Source organism: Pezoporus occidentalis, unplaced genomic scaffold, assembly GCF_034315485.1.
Source record: "Pezoporus occidentalis ecotype Australia unplaced genomic scaffold, CSIRO_AGI_Poc_V1 ctg159, whole genome shotgun sequence".
NCBI classification, from domain to species: domain Eukaryota; kingdom Metazoa; phylum Chordata; class Aves; order Psittaciformes; family Psittacidae; genus Pezoporus; species Pezoporus occidentalis.
Window position 1 is genome coordinate 213,781 of NW_026913415.1, and position 22,276 is coordinate 236,056.

Sequence of the window (22,276 nt, forward strand, 5' to 3'; positions counted from 1 at the left end):
CCCGTGCACGCAGCACTGACAGATCTGGAGCAGGGAATGTCATGCAGATTGCTAACAGTCAATGCTGTCCTGCACCTCGCCTCCTGGTTATCAGAGATGCAGGACCAGAACTCCATTTGGGATGTGGGGATGCATCAGAAAGAACTCAGGGGCTCATCAGGAGCTCCCAAAGGCATTACAGGGTCCATCAGCTTTGCATCATTGATTCCACCCTCATCTCTGCCACCACTCCAGCTTGCTACAGCCACCAATTACACATTTGCTCCCAGTATTGCACAGCTCTCACCGCACCTAGAAAACCAGTAAGGCTAGTACAAGTGCATTCAAGCAGCAGCATTACTGGCCTTTGAAGGGATCTGCTGTCTGGGCATCCGAGTGTCAGCACCAAGCAAAAACCTGCCAGCTCCAACTGACCCACTCCTAACCTGCTGTTAATGCAGATGGACCTCATCCACCCCAGAAGGATGCTGCACAGGTGCTCGGTCACAGAGCTCACGGAGACCCCCCCACATCACCTCAGTGGGTCTGACTTGCTTCACTCAGCACCTACAGCCACTCACAGGGACACTGGGAGGAAAAGCCATGAGCCACACTCAGTTTCCTCCTCTCCACTCGCACAGCAAGGATCCCTTAAGCCCAGCTTTGCAGGCAGCCTCGGAAACACCTGCAGGAGAAGCCAGATCTTAGTTCTCACTCCCCAGCCCAAAGGCATCCAGCTTTAACCCATAGAATCCCCACTGACTGGGGTGCAAGAGCCTCTCAAAGTTGCCCACCTAAAACAAGCCCTCAAGCCATCAGGGCTGGTTAGTAAAACCACAGCTCTTGTAGGGAAGCTGGCCTTGTCTCCCCTCCCAAGCAGGCAGCTCCAAGGGAAAAAAAAAAAATACTCCCAGTGCACACACAAGATGCATCAGCAATTTCTGGTGCCAAAAGCATCCCTGAAGATACCAGAGGAAGCAGCAAACATCAGACTAAACCCAACTCCCTCAGTGCAAACAAAGTACTTTCCACATCTTGGGGGGAAGTTTTAAGTGAAGGGTCACCACTGTTCCCATTCAGGCACTCCCACAGCAGCTGGAGCATAGCTGGTTGCAGGGAGCTTCTGGAACTTTCCCTGCCTCCAACCAGAGCTGCAAGCGAGGCACATGCCAATGCTCCTTTGCAGGGGACAGCAGAAAGGCAGCTTTTAATAGAAACTCAGCTCTGACTTTTGCCTCACTGCTGCAGCTTTAATGCCTGGATTTGGAGCCAGTGTGCTCCATCTTGGAGCATGTCAGCCAAATGCTGACAGATTTAAGAGCTCTGTGGAGCAGGCTCGATCCTAGTGTGGCGCTCGTCCAGCTCGCAGGCACTCAGGTCATTCCATGGAGCCCCACAAACCACTCCTCCTCCTTAGAATTTACTAGGAAAAGCTCAACTATCAGCACAGTGCTGCTGTAATGTGTGCCCTTCATTCCTGCATTATTCCAGGATGCTTAAACACACCTAGGGGAGCACATGCAAGCATCTTGGACCCATCGCACCCAAGCCAGATGCTTCACATTGCAGTACACAGCTACACTGAGCCCACAGCATGGGCTTCACAGCTTGGCTTGTTCCTACTCTTCAGGCCAACTCCATCCCACAGATCCCAAGCTACCTTTTAAATCCAGTTACCAACCACTGAGCTACTGGGCTCATAGGGCCACAAGCTGGTTTGGGTGGAAGGGAGCTTAAAGCTCATTCAGTTCCAACCCCTTCACAGGCAGGGACCCCTTCCACTAGAGCAGCTTGCTCCAAGCCCCTGTGTCCAACCTGGCCTTGAACACTGCCAGGGATGGGGCAGCCACAGCTTCTCTGGGCACCCTGTGCCAGCGCCTCAGCACCCTCACAGGGAAGAGCTTCTGCCTAAGAGCTCATCTCAGTCTCCCCTCTGGCAGGTTCAAGCCATTCCCCTTGGCCTGTCCCTCCATCCCTTGTCCCAAGCCCCTCTCCAGGTTTCCTGCAGCCCCTTCAGGCACTGGAGCTGCTCTAAGGTCTCCCCTTCAGGAGCCTTCTCTTGTCCAGGCTGACCCAGCCCAGCTCTCTCAGCCTGGCTCCAGAGCAGAGCTGCTCCAGCCCTCACAGCATCTCCTCCTCTAGGGTCTCTCCAACAACTCCACATCCTTGTTCACCAGAAATTTAGCTCCACATGCATTTCACAGCACACACCTTTGGAAAGGCACCCCAACAGAAAGGTGCCCAACCAGGCCCAGAACAGCTTTTATTCTTCCATGTGCTGGTTAGATTTGCAATTTCAGACTTCCAGCACCTGCTCAGGACCATGCAGCTTCCTGGCCTGTGCTGCCATTCACAGACACTTCAGAACTAGACCTTCCAGGTAACACTGACCAAGTCAATTTTTAGAAGAGATGGGAGTAAAGATGAGCCCTAAGGAGCTGGGCTTACAGATGCTGACAGCTCAAGGAAGGGCTCTGGGTAAATAAACCGCCTTCCCATTCTGCTGATGACAAATGATGCTTTAATGCCTTTAATAAGACCTTAAGAAAAACACCATATGGAGCATCCACTGCATTTACTCCTGACAGCTGTAGTTAACAGAAAGAGCTCTGCAACCATTCAGCTGTCCTCTGAACAAGTACTTGTGCTTTAGCTTGGGCCTGCAGGGCACCACCGAACAGAACAAGCCAGCAGCACATCAGCAGAGCAGCACTGATGGCTCTTCCCTCCTTAGCATGACAGTTTTAGCCAAGTTACCTGGAAACAGAGTCTTGCAAGAAAACCTCTCAACTAACACTTGGCCAGGGCCTTCTGCTCAAGTTCTTCCCCACACAAAGAACACCAGTGGACACCCATTACAGACTCCTCACAAGCCTGAAGGTGCATGTAACTATGCAGGACACAAGACACAGCACATCAGGCCCCAGGTTCTTACACTGCCACAGCATGTGGCATGTCTGGCCCCTACCTGCTCAAGATGCAGGTAGTTCCTCACTGCATCCAGCAGTGGCACTGAGTGCTGGATGAGCACAGGCACACACTTCCTGAAGTCACCCTCTGAAGAGGTGTTCCAGCCCTTAAAAGCTGCAGGACTGGAGAAAAATAAAAAGCCTATGGAGAAGTGACCAGCAGGCCTACAATGCCAAAGGCTTCAGAGGGTCACTTTTGCTGGCTGGCACCACCAGCAAGGTTTGACAGAGACATTTCCATCTCCAGAGAGGAGATGACTCAGTGCAGGACGGATGGCAGACTTTCAGAACACCCCCCTTTATCCACCAGCTACTGCTTACACTGAAAGCCCACCCTTCTGCCCTCATCTCCTAGCATAGGCAAGGACAGATCAACAGGAAAGCTCTTAGCAAGAGAAGCAGGGCAGAAGAGATGGGTTTCAGTGCCACATGCTTCTGCCTCCACCCATGACACATGCTGTGCCCAGAGGCTGTGGAGCCAGAGGCACATTCAGGACAGGGCAGCAGAGTTGGGAAGCAGCGTGACCAAGGCCCTAGAGACCAAACACAGGGCAGTTTCTTTTGTCATTTGTCAAATAAGCCCACAAAGAGTAAAGGCTGTGTCCTGAACAATGGCCTGCTGCAGCTCCAGAGAAACAGCTTGTCTGCAGTTTCTGCCACCAGCCAGGCCCCACTGTGGTGGGGTGGGAGCAGGCTGAATGGCTTTAGTCAGCCAAAAAGCAGCACCTCCTCCAGACACTAAGCAACTTGATGGCAAGAGAAGCATTTGCCTCTCTGAAAGGCACATGGGCACCTTAACCACCTCCTCCATCTTCAATTTACATCCCTGTAGTTCCAGCAGGGACACAAACAAGCTGCCAGAGTGAGCTTCCCCCATCACACAGCAGCACCAAGCTCCCACTCACTGCAGGGGAAGGGGCAAGTGAGGCAAGTGATGCTCCAGGCTAATCCTAAGTGAAGTTTCAGCACTTCATGGGCCCTCTCACTGCCAGGAGGAGCCAGCATGCCCTGGGAGCACCAACAGAACCAAGCCCAGCAGAAGCTGCCACCACAGACACAGGGCTGCAGCACACAGGACAGGAGTGGGCTTTGCTCAGCACATTATTTCCCACTCTATTTGCTCCTCAAAGGGAGCTGCAGCCTCTTAGAGGTTCACAAAAAAAACAGGGAAAAGCTGCAGCAAGGCAAGTGGCACAAAAATTTCTTCCTCTTAAGTGGAGCAGCCACAGGACAGGGCCCAGAGATGGAAGTGACCCTGTCCTTGGTCCCTGAGAGCTCAGAGCAGCACAGACACCTCAAGAGGTCCTGCCCAGCTCCACTGCTCCCCATTTGATTATTACACTCATTACTCCATTGAAAAAACAAGTCAGTGCTGGTGTAAAGACACCTGAAATCCCAGGCACACATCCCCTCCAGAGCTGTACATCACAAGTCTCAATCATCTTGAACCATCTGCCAACTTTCAAGACCAGCAGCTCCCAGAGCTGCATATGTGCTCAAACCAGCAGCAGCCACCATCTAAATAGTAACTCCAGCACAGCCCCTTCTGTTTCTGAACTACCCAAGAGGAACCTCTGCCCTGCCAGATCCTTCATCTGGGGCAGAGAAGAACTGAGGATATTCAGGCAGCTATTTCTGGTCTGTTAAGAAGGGGGCAGGGGAATAGAAAAAGGCAGCATGATCCCACAGCTCAACCACAGAATTGGAGTCAGGACACCTGAGGGCTATTCTTGGCTCTGGCACCACAATGGTAAGTCACTTCCCCAGTACGCCCTGAAAAATGGAACCAGAACTAGGAACAGCTTCTTGCACTAACATTGAGAGCATAAGTCCTTCTCCTGTGTCAAGCAAGACATGGATGGCAACAAATCTCACAGCTTCCTGAGGCAGGCATTTACTACTGTGTTCTGGGAAGGGAAAACAGAAGCCCAAGGTAAATATAACAACAGTCAAGACAGCTAAAACATGAGGCAGGATTGGAAGTGTGCAGGTGATTACATTCACTAAGCAGACTGCCACAGCAGAGCTCAGCACATTGAAACGCAGCAGGTTTTAACTGCATCAGTCCCAGGAAGATTTAAACCCCAACATATTCAGGTCGAATCCTGCCAACATTGAGCTTTGCAAGCTTCAGGAACAAACACCTCTATATTTAAGCATCAAACTCCTCTCCATTTCCTGCTGGAAGCCCAAGGTGGCAGCTCCACAACAAATGTGACCGTACGTGCTAACAAGGGTGACTCATTTGCACCATTCGGCTGCATCCACGTTTGTGGGTGCCAGTCATTCAGGGCACCCACCCTTAGAGGAAAAGGATGCTCTTTGGGGGATCAACAGGAGCAGGCTGTTGGCCATACCCCACTGGGCAAGGCAGGCCAGCTAAAGACAGGCTTTAGTCCCAAATGCATGCAAACTTTGAAAAATGGCACAAAAGCCCCTCTGAGGCCTTCAGCTGGCAAAAGGCCACTCGCTGTTGCTAGAGCAGCACACCCTGCACCACCAGTGATGCTAACAGATTCCCAGTTCCCACAACTGCATGCCTCAGGTACAGCATGACAGCTTTAGGGGTTTGCTTCACCTTCCCTCTGCACTCTTGGAGAGGAAAAGCCCAAGCCAGAGGGGCAAGGAGGGGAGCTGGGCCCTTCTCCAGGGCCATGTCACACAGAAGCTGGCTGCTGCTGTGTCAGAGCAGACCTGAGGCTGGCAGCAGCAGCACAGACATCACCTGTGAATCAGCTCTTTTGCCAGCACTTAAGGGACACACAGGATGTATCTTCTCAGAGATATGTGGTGCTGCTGGAATTGCCACCCCTGCCCTCAGCCTGTGCTCCCAGGAAGGCTCTTAGCTGAGGACCACAACATCCTTTGGCAGCAGATCATTCCACTCTGAGTAGGAGGTTGAACTTCAGGAGGTCCTTTCCAACTTGAATTCCTCTATCACCCTGAAGACAGCCTGTCAAGAACACTGCCAAGGGCCTAGGATATCCTCTTACAGCAGTCCCCACACAAGTCAGCCAGAGGCATTTCAGCTGTACAAACAGGCCAGTCACCACAATGACAGGTCATCCCACAACACCAGCTCCACAGCCTGGTCGCCACAGTGACACCAGGGACAAAGTCAAGTCTACAGCAGGAACAGATGGATGTTGGACACTCAGGGTCTGTCTCACTGGAGCTGGGGAAGGGGAGGAGCAGCATCACTCCTACCTTCTGCTGCAGGCAGCCCCCACACACTGAGAGAGCAGCTCCAGAAGCTGCTGTGTGAAGCCCAGGCAGGTCCCTCCCTGGCTCCAAGTGGAAGCACAGAGACCTGCACATGCTGTGTTGCTGGTCATGAAGGCACTGAGCACACTCGGGACCTCTTCTAGAGAGCTACCACATTACTACTGCAGCAGACAGCACCTTTTCCATCCACATGCACAGCAAGCAGACACTCCATCTGCTCTTAAGCAGGTAGTGGTGCAATGGCTGGAAGAAAACACCACTCACCATTTCAGTGGCACCATCCTAGGAATCAATCTTACCCCAGGCCAGAGCTTGCACACAGCTAAACCACCAATAGCAATCACAAAGGGAAAGAAAGACTAAGCTAGAGCCACCAAAGAGCAGCTCTGACGCTCTTCTCAGAAGAGAGCTGCTTGTTCCAGCTCACTCAGGATCCAGCCCATGCTCCAGACCACAGCTGGAGCCAAGAGCTCAGAGGCAGCTCTATAGGCCCCAAGTGTATTTGCAGATGGCAACACCACCAGGCAGTGGAGCACCACTTGTATGTCTATGAAGGGAGCAGATCTGCCACTGCTGGAGTGTTTTCCTCATCACACCAACAGTTCCAAACAGCATCAGAGGCTTGAGAAGCCTGTGCCTTCCTTGCACTCACACTCATATGCTGTTACCTCCAGAGAGCACACAGGCAGCAACAGCAGCCCCTCAGGGTGCTCCAGAGGCTGCAACAGAACATCTTTCCTAGCAGAATCCAAGGGGAGGGGTTTGGGTGCCTGCTCCTGCAAGCACAAGAGGCTGCCCTGACCCACTTCAGCTGGAGCTGGATACAAGCAGAGATGCTGGTTCAGTTCCTGTGCCAGTTACTGCAGCTTGTTTCACAGCATCAGCCCAAATAAAAATAAATCTGTTCAGAAGCTGCTCGAATGGAAGCTTTAAGAGGGGGATTAAGAGCAACTTATTTGATACATATTTGATTCTGGTAAGAACCACACAGTCTGAAGCTGTTCAGTGCTGGCTGCTTTCTACACCGCAGCACACAGAGCATGAGCAGCCCGTGTTGAAACATGCTCAAGAAACAAGTGCCCATTCAGCAGCCACACCAAGCACAGCCTCAGGAAAGCCCTACAAGAGCTAAGAGTGCATGGGGCAAGCTTTTAGTAAGGCCATTTCAGGTACTCCTGAAGTACAGCCACCAAGACAATAACCATGCAAGTCAAGCCAGCTCCCAGCTTTGCTCCCTTACAGCATTATTATAACAACCCCTCAAAAGGCACCACCACACTTGTGCCTTCACCAAGCCCTGAGCAGTAAGCTGGCTGCTCCAGCAGGACCAGGGCATACACACAGCTCTCAGGAAAGCCTGTGCTCCTCTCAAGGCAATAAGGTACACCAAGAACAAAGGGAATTCAGGAACACACACACCCCCCACAGGTCTTTGGCTGGCAAGAGGTGGTCTGGCCTCCTCCCTGCAGCCATGCTGGCAGCAGCATGAAGGAACCTTTTACTGAGTTTTCCAGGCAGGCTCAGGCTTAGCTCCGAGCCTCACTCAGGATGAAGGGCTCACTCCTGGACCTGAAGCTCCACTTTCACTAGAAAGAAAGGGAAAAAAAATCCCTGGATGCTCAGGGGACAGTCTGGAGTTACCCAGATGCTGAGCTCTCCTCTACCAGCATAACCCTCCAAAACCTCCCTCTAGCACAAGGATTTTCTTGCAGCCAAGCAGGAATACACAGGAGCAGAGGGCACACCCAAGCAGTCATTGAAGCCGCTTGTCCAAGAGACTGCAGGTAAAAGAGCAGGGAGAGATGAGACACGCAGAGGGGCACAAAGCAGAGCTCTATGGAGCAGGCACCTGGCTCCATGGTGAATTAGCCCAGCAGCAAATCAAACACCCAGGGATCTGGGGGACTTCCCTCACTGACCCTTTACCCCTCCAGGGCCTTCCTCAAGCCTTGCAGCTCAGCACTCAAGCCAGCAGCTCAAGGAAGGCCAGTGACTGCTGTGTTGTACTTATCAGCATCAACCCCCAGCCTGATCAGCAGCTCTCACTGGAGGGGTTCTCAGGTGCCTGCCACCACACACAGCACTCCTGAGGACAGCCTGAGCACAGCCCTCCCTGCAGTAGCAGCTCAAGTCCCTCCCGCTGTCACAGAGAAGAAAGGCTGGGAAGCCACGACAACAGCCACACACCCCTCTGTAACAGCTCTCTCCTTTTATCCTTCAGAGGGGCTTTTGCCTTGAAGGTTTCAGAGTGATTAGCACTTGGAAGCCTCAGCTACCTGCCAGGCAATGCCCACACGCTGCCTGCAGTTCCAGCCTGGCACATTTTCAGCAGCTACACATCATCAATGCGCTCAAGCTGATTGCAGAAACAAGTTGCTCTGAGAAACACAAGAGCCAGGGGCTAGAAAGTCAGCAGGAGCATTTTCCCAGCATCACAGTGACTGGAGCTGTAACCTTGCAGGATAGAGAATGAGACAGCAGCCGCCAGCGGAGAGGGCATGAAGGAGGCTGGAGCTGCAGTCTCAAGAGCAGATCCAAGGAAAAGCTCTGATCTGTTGCTGCATCAGCAACTTCAGGGTCACACAACAAGCAGAGACACACACAGTAAGGTGGTCCATCCAACACCATCAGGAAGCGCTCAGCTGCCCAGGCTGGGTGCCTGGAGAGGCCAATGATCTCTTCAGAGGAGGAGCTGATCCTTTTGAAAACCCCCTTGCTGGTTGGCATTGCAAACCCAGTGTTAACAGACTGCTTTTAGGATGATTTCCCAGTGGGAAAGTCTGCTGTCCCACATAGGGACAGCCTCCCAATGTAGGGCAGGACAGACCAGCCAGACCAAGCAGTTGGCACACAGCTAGAAACCAGCCAGGGAGACACAAAATCTGCACACAGATCTGCCTGTGTCCTGCTGTCACCTGTTCTCCAGGCAAAAACTGGATCAAGACCCCATTTCCTCATGCTCCTTGAGGAGCAGGGCAGGGAAGGTAAAGGATACCATCAAGGGCAGTCCCGTCTCACTGCCTCTAACCCTCCTTGCCTCTGCAGTGCGATGACTTGAAGGTTTAAGCACATGCATCTGCCTATATGAGGCTACTTTAAAGAAGGGGAAACACTGCCTCAAGAAATACACCCAGGGATGGCCGGACTGGAAGTGGTCAAGGCCAGTTTCCTGCAAAAGCCCCTCCCTGGGCCACACAGCAGGTTTCTGGGACTTGAAGTATTTCCAGCCTGGCAGATCTAGTGGCAGCAGTGGGTTTGAGATGCCTTCCCTGCTATGAGACAGCAGTTCAATCCTACAGCCAATAAATGCAGGCAGCTTGAGCCTGCAGCAGATGCCTCCTCCCAGAAAGGCTCCCTCCAGACACCAGCCTTAGGGACTGGCAGCGCATCTGGCACGCTCAAGGGTGAAGGACACGTCCTCCATGTACTACAGCACTGGACCCAGAAGGAAAACTTGCACCAATAACCTTGTCTGGGTGCAAGGAGCCCTTTGGGAAGTGGGGATGTGGGCAGGATCAGAGCATACAAACCACTCCAGCCTCCTTCAGCAGCAGGCACCTGATCCCACTGCACCAAGCTGCACAGTGACACAGCCCCAGGAGCACAAGGTGACACCAGGAAGGTTTGCAGCCAAAGGTCCTTCCCAGGCCGAGACAGCTCCGTGCTGGAGGGACTGTGCAGAGAGGCCCCAGCTCATCAGTACTGGAGAACAGGCACTGCAGGGGACCACATCAGCAATATTTTTAGCCTGATTGTTCAGGGTTTTTTTGCATTTCCACCCTTCCAGCCACCTCCCCGTGGGTCTGCGCAGCTGAGTCACTGCTGGAACCTTCCAAACGCTTGGGTGCCAGCAGCACAACAGCTCTTCCTGGCAGTGCCACCCCTCCCCAGCCCCTGCAACAGCCCAGCACTGTCACAGCCTCACCTGCTCTTGGGGCACCCCAAGGGAGACCCCAGCCCTGAGGCTCCCAGGCCTCAGCACTAGGCAGCAGGAGCAACCGGACACAGCAGTATCCTTTCCATGTCCTCCTTGTTTCCACCACAGCACTGCCAGGCCACCTGGAAGCATCAGCATCTGCCAGCTCATCCATCTGTACAGCTGTCAGTCACAGAAACACTTCTCTGCCCGCCCAAAAGGGCATTTCACAGCCTTTCAGAAGACGTACAGGAGCCCCCTCCCCAGGGGCTTTTCACTGCCACTCTGGGCCCTTGCAAAGGAGGAAAGATGAAGCTCTGCAGACACATGAGGTGTGGGCCAGCTGAAGCAGTACCACAGCGCTGCACAGGTATCAGCCCTTCACTTCTCCAGCCAGCAAATGCCATCCCCACAGCTCTGCAAACAGGGGAGTAACAGGAGCCCAGACCAAGAAGCACTTTTGGGAAAGGAGAGTGGGACTGAGACAGAGCACTGTGTCAGAACTGTAATACCCCCAGCCACATGGCACAACCCTCTGCAGAGCTGCTGAAGGCCAAAGGCTCCTCTGTGGAAGCAGCACAGCTGCCTTTGGGCTGGTTCTACACCCCAGCCATCCCCCCTTCATGCACCAAGGGGAATACCAGAAGTAGTGAGAAAATAGGCCTCTCCACACAGTATTGGGTGCCATATTCCAGAAGCCATTACCATGCGCTGTCATAAACACTCACTGGGTGCAGACCACCTGAGCCCAGGGCAGTGCCCGAGGTTAGATCCTTTCCACCACCGGCCTCTGCGGCAGCAGGAGCTCCAGCATGAGGCATTGCAGTCAGCAGGGGCACCCAACACCACATACACCCTCAGAGAGGGGATAGGTTGCCAGAGCACCTTCAAATCAGCTCCAAATCCATCTCCCTCCCGAAATCAGAAGCCCCTCCCACCCGGATAGTGACACCCCCACCACAGTCCTCTTGGCCCCACCATCCAGGCCATGACATGCAAAGGCTGCCCCAGGCTTGTGTGAGCACCTCCTGCTTGCCTGAGCACTGCAGACATAGCCCTGCCTCTGCCAAGGCAGCCTGGCAGGATCCTTCCCAGGAGAACAGAGGCAGCAGGTCAGGTTGGGCTGGGACACCCGCACAGAGCGGTCACCTGTGTGTGCAGCAGCCCCTGCTCTGCAGCACCATTGTGCAGAGGCCGGGTGTTGTGAGCAGCAGCAGCACCATTCCATGGGGATGTTGGCTGCTTTAAGGGGGCTCTTCACAGTAAAGATCCTGTAACAGAGGTTCAGTGCCCCATAGTCTGCTAACCACCATGTGCACCAGAGTGAACAGCTCTACGGCACTGGCAGCTACTGCACACTAATAACTTTCATTTCTCCCTACTCTACCAAGGTTTTGGCTGGCAACTAAAGCAGGACAGGTACTGAGCATATGGTATTACCTGGCTCATTAGGGTAAGCCCACAGGACCATGTGCTGGAGGACAGCTACTGCAGCCTGACTGTACCAGCACTTGAGCCAGCAGTACCCTAAGTACCAGTGCTGGGGCCCACACACAGGCCTAGGTGCCGAGTCTAGTGGAAGTTAGCTGCAGGAACTCAAGTGGGCCATGCTGATGAAGCTGATCCAAACTCCACTATCGCAAAACTGATGTTTTTGTTTTACAGCCCATTCAGGGCTGTGTCCCAGAAGCTCTTCCTATACAAGGGCAGTGTCCCAGAAGGGCTTCCTATACAAGGGCAGCATCCCCTGTATATCAGAGGTGGTAAACAGCTCTCCCTTCCCCCCCCCAGACATCTACACGGGCAATGGCACTGCCCATGCCACCCCAGAAGCCATCTACATTCCTGTCAGCACCAACTTTATGCCTGGGGCCTCCCGTGTCACCCAAGCCTGTGTAGAGATGCACTACCCTTTTAACAAAGCAGCAGCGCGCTGCTATAAAAGGATGAGTTTCTGTAGCAACCAGGCTGAACTTGTACAAACTCTGCCAAAGCACTAGATCTTTCCACAGACTGATACTTGAACAAACACAGCATTGCTTGTGAAACTGTTTCTTACAGCCCTCAAAATCTGCGAAATGAACTCTTCCTTCTGTTTTATCCCCCTGCTCTGTCACCACCCTGAGGAGAGGTTAGATGTATACACGCATCACCCCTTTCCCTCCTGTGATATTTGAGAGGGCTGCTGCCTCTGGAAGAGTTAACTGTACCCTGAACCACTGAAGGGGAAGCACCCAGCACCTCAAAACCTCCCAATCCAATGCCAGCTGCAAAACCAGCCTGAAAAGGATGGAGGGGGAAGGGCAAAGCCAGCAGCGCGTGGCTGCAAGCCCAGACCCTGCCCATCATGTAGGTTTGCACTGGACCAAAAGAGTTAAAGGCAGAAGCCATTCCACTGCATCTCCTCCAGCCCACTGCCAGGCACAGGCCGCTATTTCTGGTTGAACGTGGGAGTGGAGAAGGATCCCTCCAAGTCTCCCACCAGGCTGTGAGCTAGTGCCTGAAGTTGCTCGCCCAGTGCCGGCTGCGCCTACCACACCCCACAGGCCGAGTTCCACCGGGAGTGCGGCTGGAGCACAGGAGCGAGCAGGATGGAGCGGGGTGAGGGAAACCCCGCTGCAGAGCTACCTGCCACCAGGTATTTTCAGAGGCTGACGTTGCAAAGTTGAGCCTCCAGACACCACACCCCCCACCCACTCCCTCCAAACAGGGAGAGGATTTCTCATCTCTCAGCGAGGCTATCCCTCCACCAGCCTTGCAGCACCAAGCAAAACAAACCCCGGCACTTCTTGTCTGCAGTGAACTGACAGCAGAGCAGAGGGGGCTGTGGCACCTGCAGCCACAGCCTCCCCAACTCAAACCACCACATTACACAAGAATTACAAGTCACGGAGCCCCCATCAGTAACTGCCAGCGCCCTGTTACACAAGCAAATAGCTCCACATTAGCTTTAAACCAGCCAGAAAATAGAAATGAATCCAACAACTGTTGCTGCATGTGTCAGACTCACCCGACTGTGTGCTGGTTTGTGCTGCAGCGTCAGAGTCCTGGGTGCTCCAGGGTCTGTCCCACCCTGTCAGGTTGAGGGACTGCAGGCCAAGGCACAGATCGTTGGTGTCTGGGAGGCCACGGGAAGACTCTTGCGTGGACGTGGGGAAAAGCATCCTGCTTGCCACTGCTTCTTCAGAGTCCTGGAAGTCTGCTCAGATTGAGAACAAACAGAAGCTTGAGAGTTCAGGGCTGCTTTTTTTTCTTCCTAAAGCAGGAGTTTTTCTGAAGCGTTAAGCCCCGAGCCGGGTCTCTTGCTGCTCTGAAGCCACAGCTCCTGCAACTGGCCGTTGCAGCCCAAAAGGGAGGGCTACCATATGTCCAGAAACCAGCCCCCCACCCCCTAAGCCCCTCCACCTTCCTATCCCGTCTGCATTACTGACTGGGTCAGCATGTGACCAGGCTGCTGATGCTTACTGTGCTGACAGTGACGTCACTCAGCCATGCAAGAGAACTGCATCAGCTCTTACAAAATAAAAGGTAAGAAGACAAGCTAAGATTTCCCCCAAAAGACGAGGGCAGGCAGGAGGAGAGGTGCAGCTCCAAAGAATCGAGGGAGCAGGCAGCACAAAAGCAGGGCTTCACGATACAGCACGGCAGCCAAGGCAGCAATCCCCCCAGCAACGACTAGAGCAGCGGCAGCAGCAGCAGAGACAGAGCAGACAGTTAGTTTTAGTGCTACCCAGCACTCCTGTCCCCGCCTCCCTCCACCCACAAAACCTAAAAACACTTTAGTCCTGGACAGGCTCCAGCTGCTGGCTCCAATTCAGAGCCCAATGCAAAGCTTCACAATTCTGCTAGCATAATCTATTTGGTTCAACTTGGCCACTGTGCCTCACTGACTCTGCATTGTTTACCACCAAGCAACAAGGATAACCTTCAACCCCCAGATACCCAGAGAGAAGCCCATTATCCTGCTCCAGCCTGGGCAAGCACATCACACCAGTACAGGAGGAAGAGAATGGGCTAGAGAGCAGAACCTGTTTCATATCAGGAATTTTTCATGGCCTGTTTACCTCCTGCCTGCCCAGTGCCCCCCTTTCCCTGCAGTCCTCTCCCCTGCAGGGTGTTCACAAGCCTACAGTACTGGAGACACCGGATTCTCGCCTTGGTTTAACCCTGTGCCAACAGCCTAAGGAAACCCAGCAGGTTCATAGTCTGAGAATTCCAGTTTAATGCAAGGATCTGGGGGCTGCTGAAAACACAAGATGCTCAGCTGTGTTACCCAAAAATCTGAGTCAGAGGGCATTTATAAGCCAGCTACCAAGCAGCAGCAGCTGCTCCTCCTCCTCCCCCTGCCCCCACAGCCTCCCACTGTGCCATCAGATGTACACCTCAACACACCCTCCCGGCTCCCCAGCGGGCGCTGCAGTCACTCCAGTCTGTTCACGTTATCCCTCGCGTGCAACCCTGGCCATCCCAGACAGCCCAACAGCATTCCTGGCCTCCTTTTCCACATCCCATGCCACTTAATTACCCACGTCCTAGGCAAGGGCTAATGGCAACTGGGTACCATACACAGGACATAAGCCACTGCTGCCACTGGAGGTGGGACCCTCACCTTCACCCCATGGCAATTTGGGAAGCACCAACATTCCCAGGTCACAGTGAGGGAATACTGCAGCACAGCAGTTGAGACAAAAGCAGCTAAAACTGTACCTGCTGGCAACACACTACCTTCCTTCCCCCTTCCTTCCCAGCTGCAGCCTCCCACAGCCCTTCACCAGGATAGCATCCACCAGGGCTTTTCCTACTCCTAGTAGTACTAGTACAAGCTGTAGTGCCAATTCAGTCACATTACTATCAAGCACCTGTAACAGCATCAGCTATTCCCCCACTAGCACCACAATGCATCTTCAGCAGGGTTTTTCACTGCATTCATTCTTCCAGTATAGTTTTTGGATCACTTGTTTTGGACAGGCCCTAAAAACATTCCCAACGCAGCTGTAGGGAGGAAGGATAAAGGCACATTGCTCAGACAACTCTGTTCCCACAGCAACCATAACTTGCCCATATGAATGTATAACATTCCTGCATTTATGGAAATGTACAAGCCCAGTGCTCCAGCCCAGATCCCCAGCAGCAGGAGACCACCTTCCCTTTGGGGACCAGAATTCCATTAGGTCTTATGCCATCTTCAAGATTAATCCCCACCAAGCTTCACCTTCTGGGAAGCATGGACACAAACGGAAAGCTGACAGAGCTTGAATCCCACCTGGACCCAACATCTTGGATGAAACCCACCACTGAAGGAATAAGGAAAACAGGGAACAAATTCATCAGCAATGGGAAGCATGCAGCCCCAGTTTTTCCCAACTATCCATATTTTTCAGGAAATCAGCTGTTTTGTTTAATGGAATCCAACCAGACTCAAGTTCAGAGGATCCCTCTGACAAACTTCAATCAACATTAAAGACAAGCACCTGCAACCCACTCACAGGCCTAACTGCTGAAGCAGGGTAGGGTTTGCTCAGATGAGCAGCATTTTAGCATTAGCCCTTCTTCCCTCTGCAGCAGACAGGCAGCACAAGTCTGCTTCCCTCACACACCTCCCCATCCCCAACACTCTCAGCCCTGCTGAAAGATGGATCCAGGTCATAGAGGAAAAACATCTTAAACAGAAATCAAACAGATTTCTGGAATAGTTATTCTAAGAGTCAGACTCTGGAAATCTGTTACAAAGCAACTCAGTTGTTGAAGGCAGGCAAAACCAACAGGATACTAGGGCAGGAAGAATTATTTTCCTACAGAAACTCAGTCTAAAGATTCAATCTCAAGTTATGAATAAGCAAATGCCTACCAAATATTAAAAAACTTCACTTTGGAACCTGACACAGCTCAGCCCAGCCTCAATGCTTCCCTGCTGACTTTTCCAAGCCCCAAGAAACCAGTATGAATGTTTCCAACCTGGATTTTTGTCTGGAGTTGCCACTGGAAGCCAAGCATCCTGGCAGAGGGAGCCGTGCTGCTCTGCGCTGGGAGGGGCCGAGCTCCCGCCTCCCGAAGCCCTGAGCTTGTATTTCCACAGCATTTCCAGAAGCGCTCCTCAGTGATGTGCCCACTTACTTCCCAGTCCCCAAGCAGGCAGCTCTCCTGAATGATGTCTACCCATCCGTCCCAGAGATCCCTGGAGCCAGGACACACCGCAGCACAGGCTGGAGGGCTTTCCACACCACTACCCAGATGGGAAGCTGCATTTTTCAGTCTTCAAATGTTAGCACTGCATTTAAGACATGTCAAAGGGTTCTCAAAGGCCAGCATCTCCACACAGTTCAGCTCTCCAGTGCAAGCTGAGCAGCCCAGCCAGCATACACAAGCTACACCTCCAGCCACTTGTCCCCACCCCAGCACACCCTGCCACTTACACCAGTTTAGGCAGATGAGTTTCCACACAGGAAGCTGGGCTGGGGAGCTCAGCTGGTTAAAACCAAGCCATGGGGAGTTAGGTTTAAGGCTGGCTCATTCCCCTGGTCTGGTATGCAGTGTGGCTGCACCAGACAGGCATTTGAAGCAGGAAAAGAGTTAAAAATTACAGCCCAAGCCTTCATGGGGAGGGCAAGCAGGGTCTGGCACCAAGAGCTGGGATCCACAGGCAGTTTGGGGCAGGCAGGTTAAGGCAGCATGGGGGGAGCTAAACCTGATTCAGCCCCTGTCCCATAGCAGCAGCATCTCTGCACCATTAGACTTAGTCTTGAAAGGCGATGCTTCAGCCAAGCACAATGCCACTCAGGTGTCTGAGCCTTCCAGACCTAGGCCATTCACAAAGCCAGTTACAAAGCCAGGAAACAAATCGGTTTTAAATGAAAAACCTGAGAAAATCCAGAGACAGAAGGCAACAGAATGGTTAAGCAAACATGAACCAAACAAGCTAGATCCCACTCCTCCCACCTCTGCAGCCAGAAAAGGTCTCCCTTTGCTCCCACATGCTAGTTTCTAACAGAGCCTGAATACAGAGGAGGCCCCTCCACAGACAAGGCTGGCTCCTGAGCAGAGTGCAGGGGAAGGATAAGCACAACTCAGCTGCCAGCTCTGCCCGCTGACAAAACCAGACTCACCTCTAGAGCTCTCTCCAAGGCTGAACTTTCAAATCAAATCCAAAGTAAGAGGCAAGGTGAACATTTCTGAGGCTTCTGGATCACACAAATGGATTCACAGCAGAAGCTGTGTTTTGCCTTTCACACCTCTTTACACCTCCAGTTGTAAAAGCTGGGAATTGCATCACTGAAAATTCAACTTCTTAAGTAGGTTTTGCACACAAGGCAAGCGACTCAAGCGAAAGGGTTTAAAGGATGAGTCAGTTGTATTCCTGAGGTACGGCATGGATCATCAGGGGCTTCAGGAAGCTCTTGTTAGGCATAAACCTGCTAGTTACAGGAGGTTTTTCCAATACATAACTAAACATCTTCCCTGTAATCTGAAAAATTCCTCAAGTGGAGACACTTGCTGCTGCACGACCCGTTTCACAGCCAGAGGGAGAAGTCTGCCTTGTTCCCATAACCACAGACACTTGAACAGCTGGCAAGCACCTACATAAACTAAGGAAGAGCAGCTCACCCTGCTGCTCTGCCTACCTCTTCCCAGAGGAAGAGCCACAGGATCACAGCCCCAAAACTTGACTGACAGAGCACATTACATCATAAAATCTGCTGGATCCTCAGCACCACCATCCAATTAGTAACCACTTCAGAGTGCCACAGCTCTAGGCTAAGTCCCTGCTCTCTATAGAGCACCCACTGTGATCTGTTGAAGAAACCCATTTACTTAAGCTATCTCCCAGCACAGAAAAGCACTGGATCCAGCTAGGCAAAGACCTGTTAATGTGACACCTGAAATATAAAGGCCTAGAACCAAAAGCAGTGGGTGTACATCTCTTTTGAGGCACAGGCATTGAAGTTCCCCATTCTGCATGTGCACTCCTGGCACACAGCAATTACTTGGGTAAGGCAGAACAGTTCGCAGGTGCCAGGGCCAGGTGAGCTCCTGCTAACAGCCTTGCCCTGCCTCAGGCACCCTGGTAACCCCATGTTCCCCAGCCAAGCTGTGCTACATTCTGGGTCTCAGCATCTGCAACACATTGTCCCTGCATGCAAGACCACACAGATCAGGTCAGCTGCATCTGGAGCAGCCCAGACTTTCCTCATGGCTGCAGGGCAGTGAAGAGCAGAAGAATTTACTTTATAGTATCAGAGGGGACTTTCTGGGTGGTCAAACAAGGGCTAAGTCATTAATTGAGTGCACTTGAGGGCAAGCAGGAAGGCAGTTTTGTCATCAGCTACTCTGGGCTTGCATTTGTCCTTCAGTTTTCCTTAAATAAAGTAGCCACTGAGAATTGTTAGGACCTGATGGGCCATAAGTGACTGAACTAAGCACCCCAACCCACTCCCATCCCCAGGAAGTCATTGAAGCAGCTCCTTTTTTTTTTTTTCCACAAAAAGAACTGTCAACTCTAAAGCAAAATAGTGGCTGCTTTGTCTCAGTTAAGCGAGCAGAGGTTAATGAAAGGGAAATCAAGGCTGCTGGGACACTTGGAGTACCTACAATCCTTTTACACCCTTTGTGTTAAGCCAGCATTGCCTTCAGTTGAAGCCAGGGGAGGAAATGGGCATGCAAAAGCTGAAGACAGAGCTTTATCCACCACTCTACTCAAGATGGAAGGTATGCCAGCACAACAGGATGGTAATTTCAAAAGCTGGTTTAGGGGTTTTAGCCAAATCTGGTAACAGCAGGTTCCACCCAGCAAGGCCCAACTTTAGAGCCTGGCCAACAAACCACCTACTACCTTCAGAAACTGACTTTGCTCATGCTGTTATTCAGGCTGGCGATGAACAATCAGATCAGCTTTAAATCTGGGAGAGGAGAACCACATTTCCTGTGAAGCAGCAGCTCAAGGACAGGCTATGCTCCAGCAACACTGGCAGGAGGGGAGCTGGTGGCAGGCTGGCTACTGCCTCTATCAAGGCAATGTTTTCTCTCCCATCTCCAACACCACACTGAAGGTTAATGTCTGCACTACACACTCAAAAGAAGACTGAATCAGCCTGAAAGGCAGGTGTTTTGAAGCACCACATGATACTGCCCCAGAAGCTACCAGACAGGTTATACAATTACAGCTTTCACCACACTGCTCCACTGTACCCTTCAGTCTGGGCCAGCAATCTAAGCCTGGTGGTTGGGGAGCTCCCAAACTGCTGCAGTGACAGCCAGGCCAGGCCTGACAACTCCACTCATTTTGGGAAGGCAACTAAGTTCACCAAGGATTAGCATTAACTGCAAACTGATCTTTCCAGAGATTTAATATTAGGTACAGCAAGCTCAACCTCCAGTGGCAGCCCCTTCTGCTACAGAGCTCTGTGTAACTCCCCAGCTGCTGAGCAAGCTTGTTCTCTCACATTGCTCACCCGGCTGCTGTGCTGATCTATTCTCACACCACCTTGCCACACACCTCATCACACCAAGGAAGGTGTCTCCACACGTGTTTCCCCAATAGCATTAGTGAAAGGTCATGAACTTCTGCCTTCCCTTCTCACCATGTGTAATCCTCTTAATGCTGAGAGGGGCTTCTTAAACACAAGTCCAATCCAGGATAAATTTAGTTTGACCTGAGGAAGACAACTGAAAAGCTTGAGGGACCATGAAGAGATTAAAATACAAGTATTTCCCCTGCTAGAACAAAATCACTGCCCCAAGCTCACCCTCCAAAAGTGTTTGTTATAAAGAGACAGTCCCTTCTCCTGTTACAGCTACTACATTCAGAGTGGATCTCCAAGCTCATTAGGCCTGCCCAAGCCATGAGTTTCATGATAATAGAGCTTAACTACAATGCACAAGTTGTTCTTGCACTGAGTAAAAGCACCAGAGGCTCATGAATTCTTCAGAAATGATTTAACCTGGGCCAATGACAAGACCCCACGTAAGATCAAGGGTCTCTGCTCTGCTGGTCACCTACCTGGAAGCCAGGCTTACTGAAGGCAAGACTGATCCTGCAGAGTCTCATCTTGCTCACTCAGAGGCACAGCCCACAGCTACAAGAGCCCACTTCTAGCTCTAAACCACCTGCCCCACACAGGGGGGCTCCATTATATTCTGGTTTAGTAATCAGCTGCTCAGCCTTACAGCCACTGGGTACTATTCCTACAAAAGACAACCCAAGCCAGGGGCCAAGTGCTGACACCTCCCCACCTGCAGGTCACTGCTGCCCAAGGATTCACATCCTTGCTGACAGCACCAGCTTCATGGAGAAAATGCTCAATAGCAACACATGAAATAGATTCTGTTCATCTTTTCTGACCTAGAGAGAGAAGGAAGCTTGCAGAACTGCTGCATTCAGACCCTCATCACCTACTGAGACATCCTGACTAAATGCAAAGGAAGCTAGGCTGGCACTGCAAGGAGACTCATAACTCTGAACCCTGATGCACTGGCAGATGCTGACTCATCCACGTATTTCAGCTGATAACTGCTGCCTGGCTGGGGCAGCACAGGTTGTACTCTATTATCAGCCTCTCTTGTAGCCCTAAGCACTTTCTGAAGGAGAACCCACATCTTCCATTAGCCTGAACAGTGAGGGCAGCCCTGGCAGCCACTCTCAGCCCTGGCTCAGCAGGGTCCAGCTTCCTTCAGGAAGCCTCTTTTCCTCCCACCACCACAAACATTTGTGCCACTGCACAAGGGATTTGATACAAGCTAAAAGCCTTCTGCCAGGTTAACTCACACTGAGCAGGGCCTCCACCCTCATCCCCAAGGTGTGGAAGTGGCTGTGCCAACACCCAATTGCGAGACTGGCCTCAACTGCTACATCAGGAACAAGAAAAACTGCTTAGGATGGCCCAAAAAGCACAACTTTGGTTGTCCTGCAGCAGAGAGTGTTAGAGGAAGCCCCCCTTTTCTACATGCAAGCCACATCATACTTTCTTGGGAGAGCTCTTGCCCCAGCTTAGAGAAGAGCTTCCATGGTCTAGAAGCCAGTACTGCAAATTAAAATGGATGTTCCGGCTCCAGACCTCAAACCAGAACTAACCCAAATCATCTCTAGTGGCAGGGGTGTTTCTTTTACCAACTAGGTTAACTTCGACAAGTAAAGTGAAACTTAATAAAGAAACATTCCCATTCCAAATTCTAAATGGAGTATAAAGGCCTATAGCCAAGATTTCAACAAGGCAGCCAGAACCAACTCTTTTGTGAACTCACTGTAAGGAGATAAAGGAAAATACTGTGGTTTATTTCTCCCTCATGCTTCCAGCACATCAAGATCAGATACAACTCTGACTACCACTGTGCCACGGGACAAAAACAAAGTCCCGTGAGTCTGAACAGCTCAGTACCACAGCAAATCTCTAAAAATGCACCACTAACCACACCACTGCCCTGAATTTGTTCATATTCACTGTGCAGCAGCTGAGGAGTAGCCAGCACATCCTCCAGTACCAGTTTATCAGGCATGCTTTAAGCAGTGCTGGCTATAGATCCATGCCTCGAAGCAAACGATTCCCTTCCTCTGGCTATTCTGCAGCGCCAGCAGAGGATCACATGGCCAGATGAGCCCCTGGTGCACAGTGCTAAGCCCTTCAATACCCTGGAGATTAAGCTGCACTGGAAGTCATCTGGTAGCAGTCACTGCACAAGCATCAAACAGACCCACAGGATGCTCAGACACCCCTTTGCAGTTTGTTTGTTTTCTGGTTTCTTTTGACACCCACATGAGAAGTCATCTTACCTATGAGCATGAGACAGCCCTGCCTCCAAGTGACTGCAGAGAAAGCTGCTCTGCCTCCAGCAGCCTGCAAGGTCACCACCTGGCAAGGCCTTTCCCTTTACTTCCCACTTTGTTTTGGGACAAGTCCAGAGGGTCAGTTTGTTTCCAATAATGGCCAGAGTGTTTATTGACCCTATAACTCAGAGGCTGGAAGAGCAACAGCAATCTCTGAAGTGCCCAAATCCTTGGCACAAGTACCATTGCCCAGAAGTGCACTGGCAGGAGGAGCATCAGGCAGGTACTCTTATTGGCAGATCTTGCCTCCTCTAAAGGGACAAAAGCATGTCCTTCACCTCCACAGAAATAAAATTGGAACCAACACCCTTTGCTTTGGCAGTTCTGCAAGATGGCAGATACATGCCCGCTCCCCTAAGCTGCTGAAAGCAC

General features: G+C 51.9%; 1 protein-coding gene across 5 annotated transcripts in view; it reads right to left on the minus strand.

The window, feature by feature from the left end:
- CPEB1 (cytoplasmic polyadenylation element binding protein 1) overlaps positions 1–22,276 on the minus strand; it is a 38,675-nt gene that overhangs the window by 10,720 nt on the left and 5,679 nt on the right. For 3 of the 5 annotated variants that reach the window (XM_062612070.1, XM_062612069.1, XM_062612068.1), the window contains exon 3: positions 13,100–13,288. The exons of 1 other annotated variant lie outside the window; for it this stretch is intronic. In XM_062612070.1, the coding sequence (XP_062468054.1) occupies positions 13,100–13,288 (189 nt within the window). Of the gene's footprint in view, positions 1–13,099; positions 13,289–13,554; positions 13,814–22,276 lie in introns of those variants that run through there. One more of the 5 variants, XM_062612072.1, reaches the window with a different exon arrangement.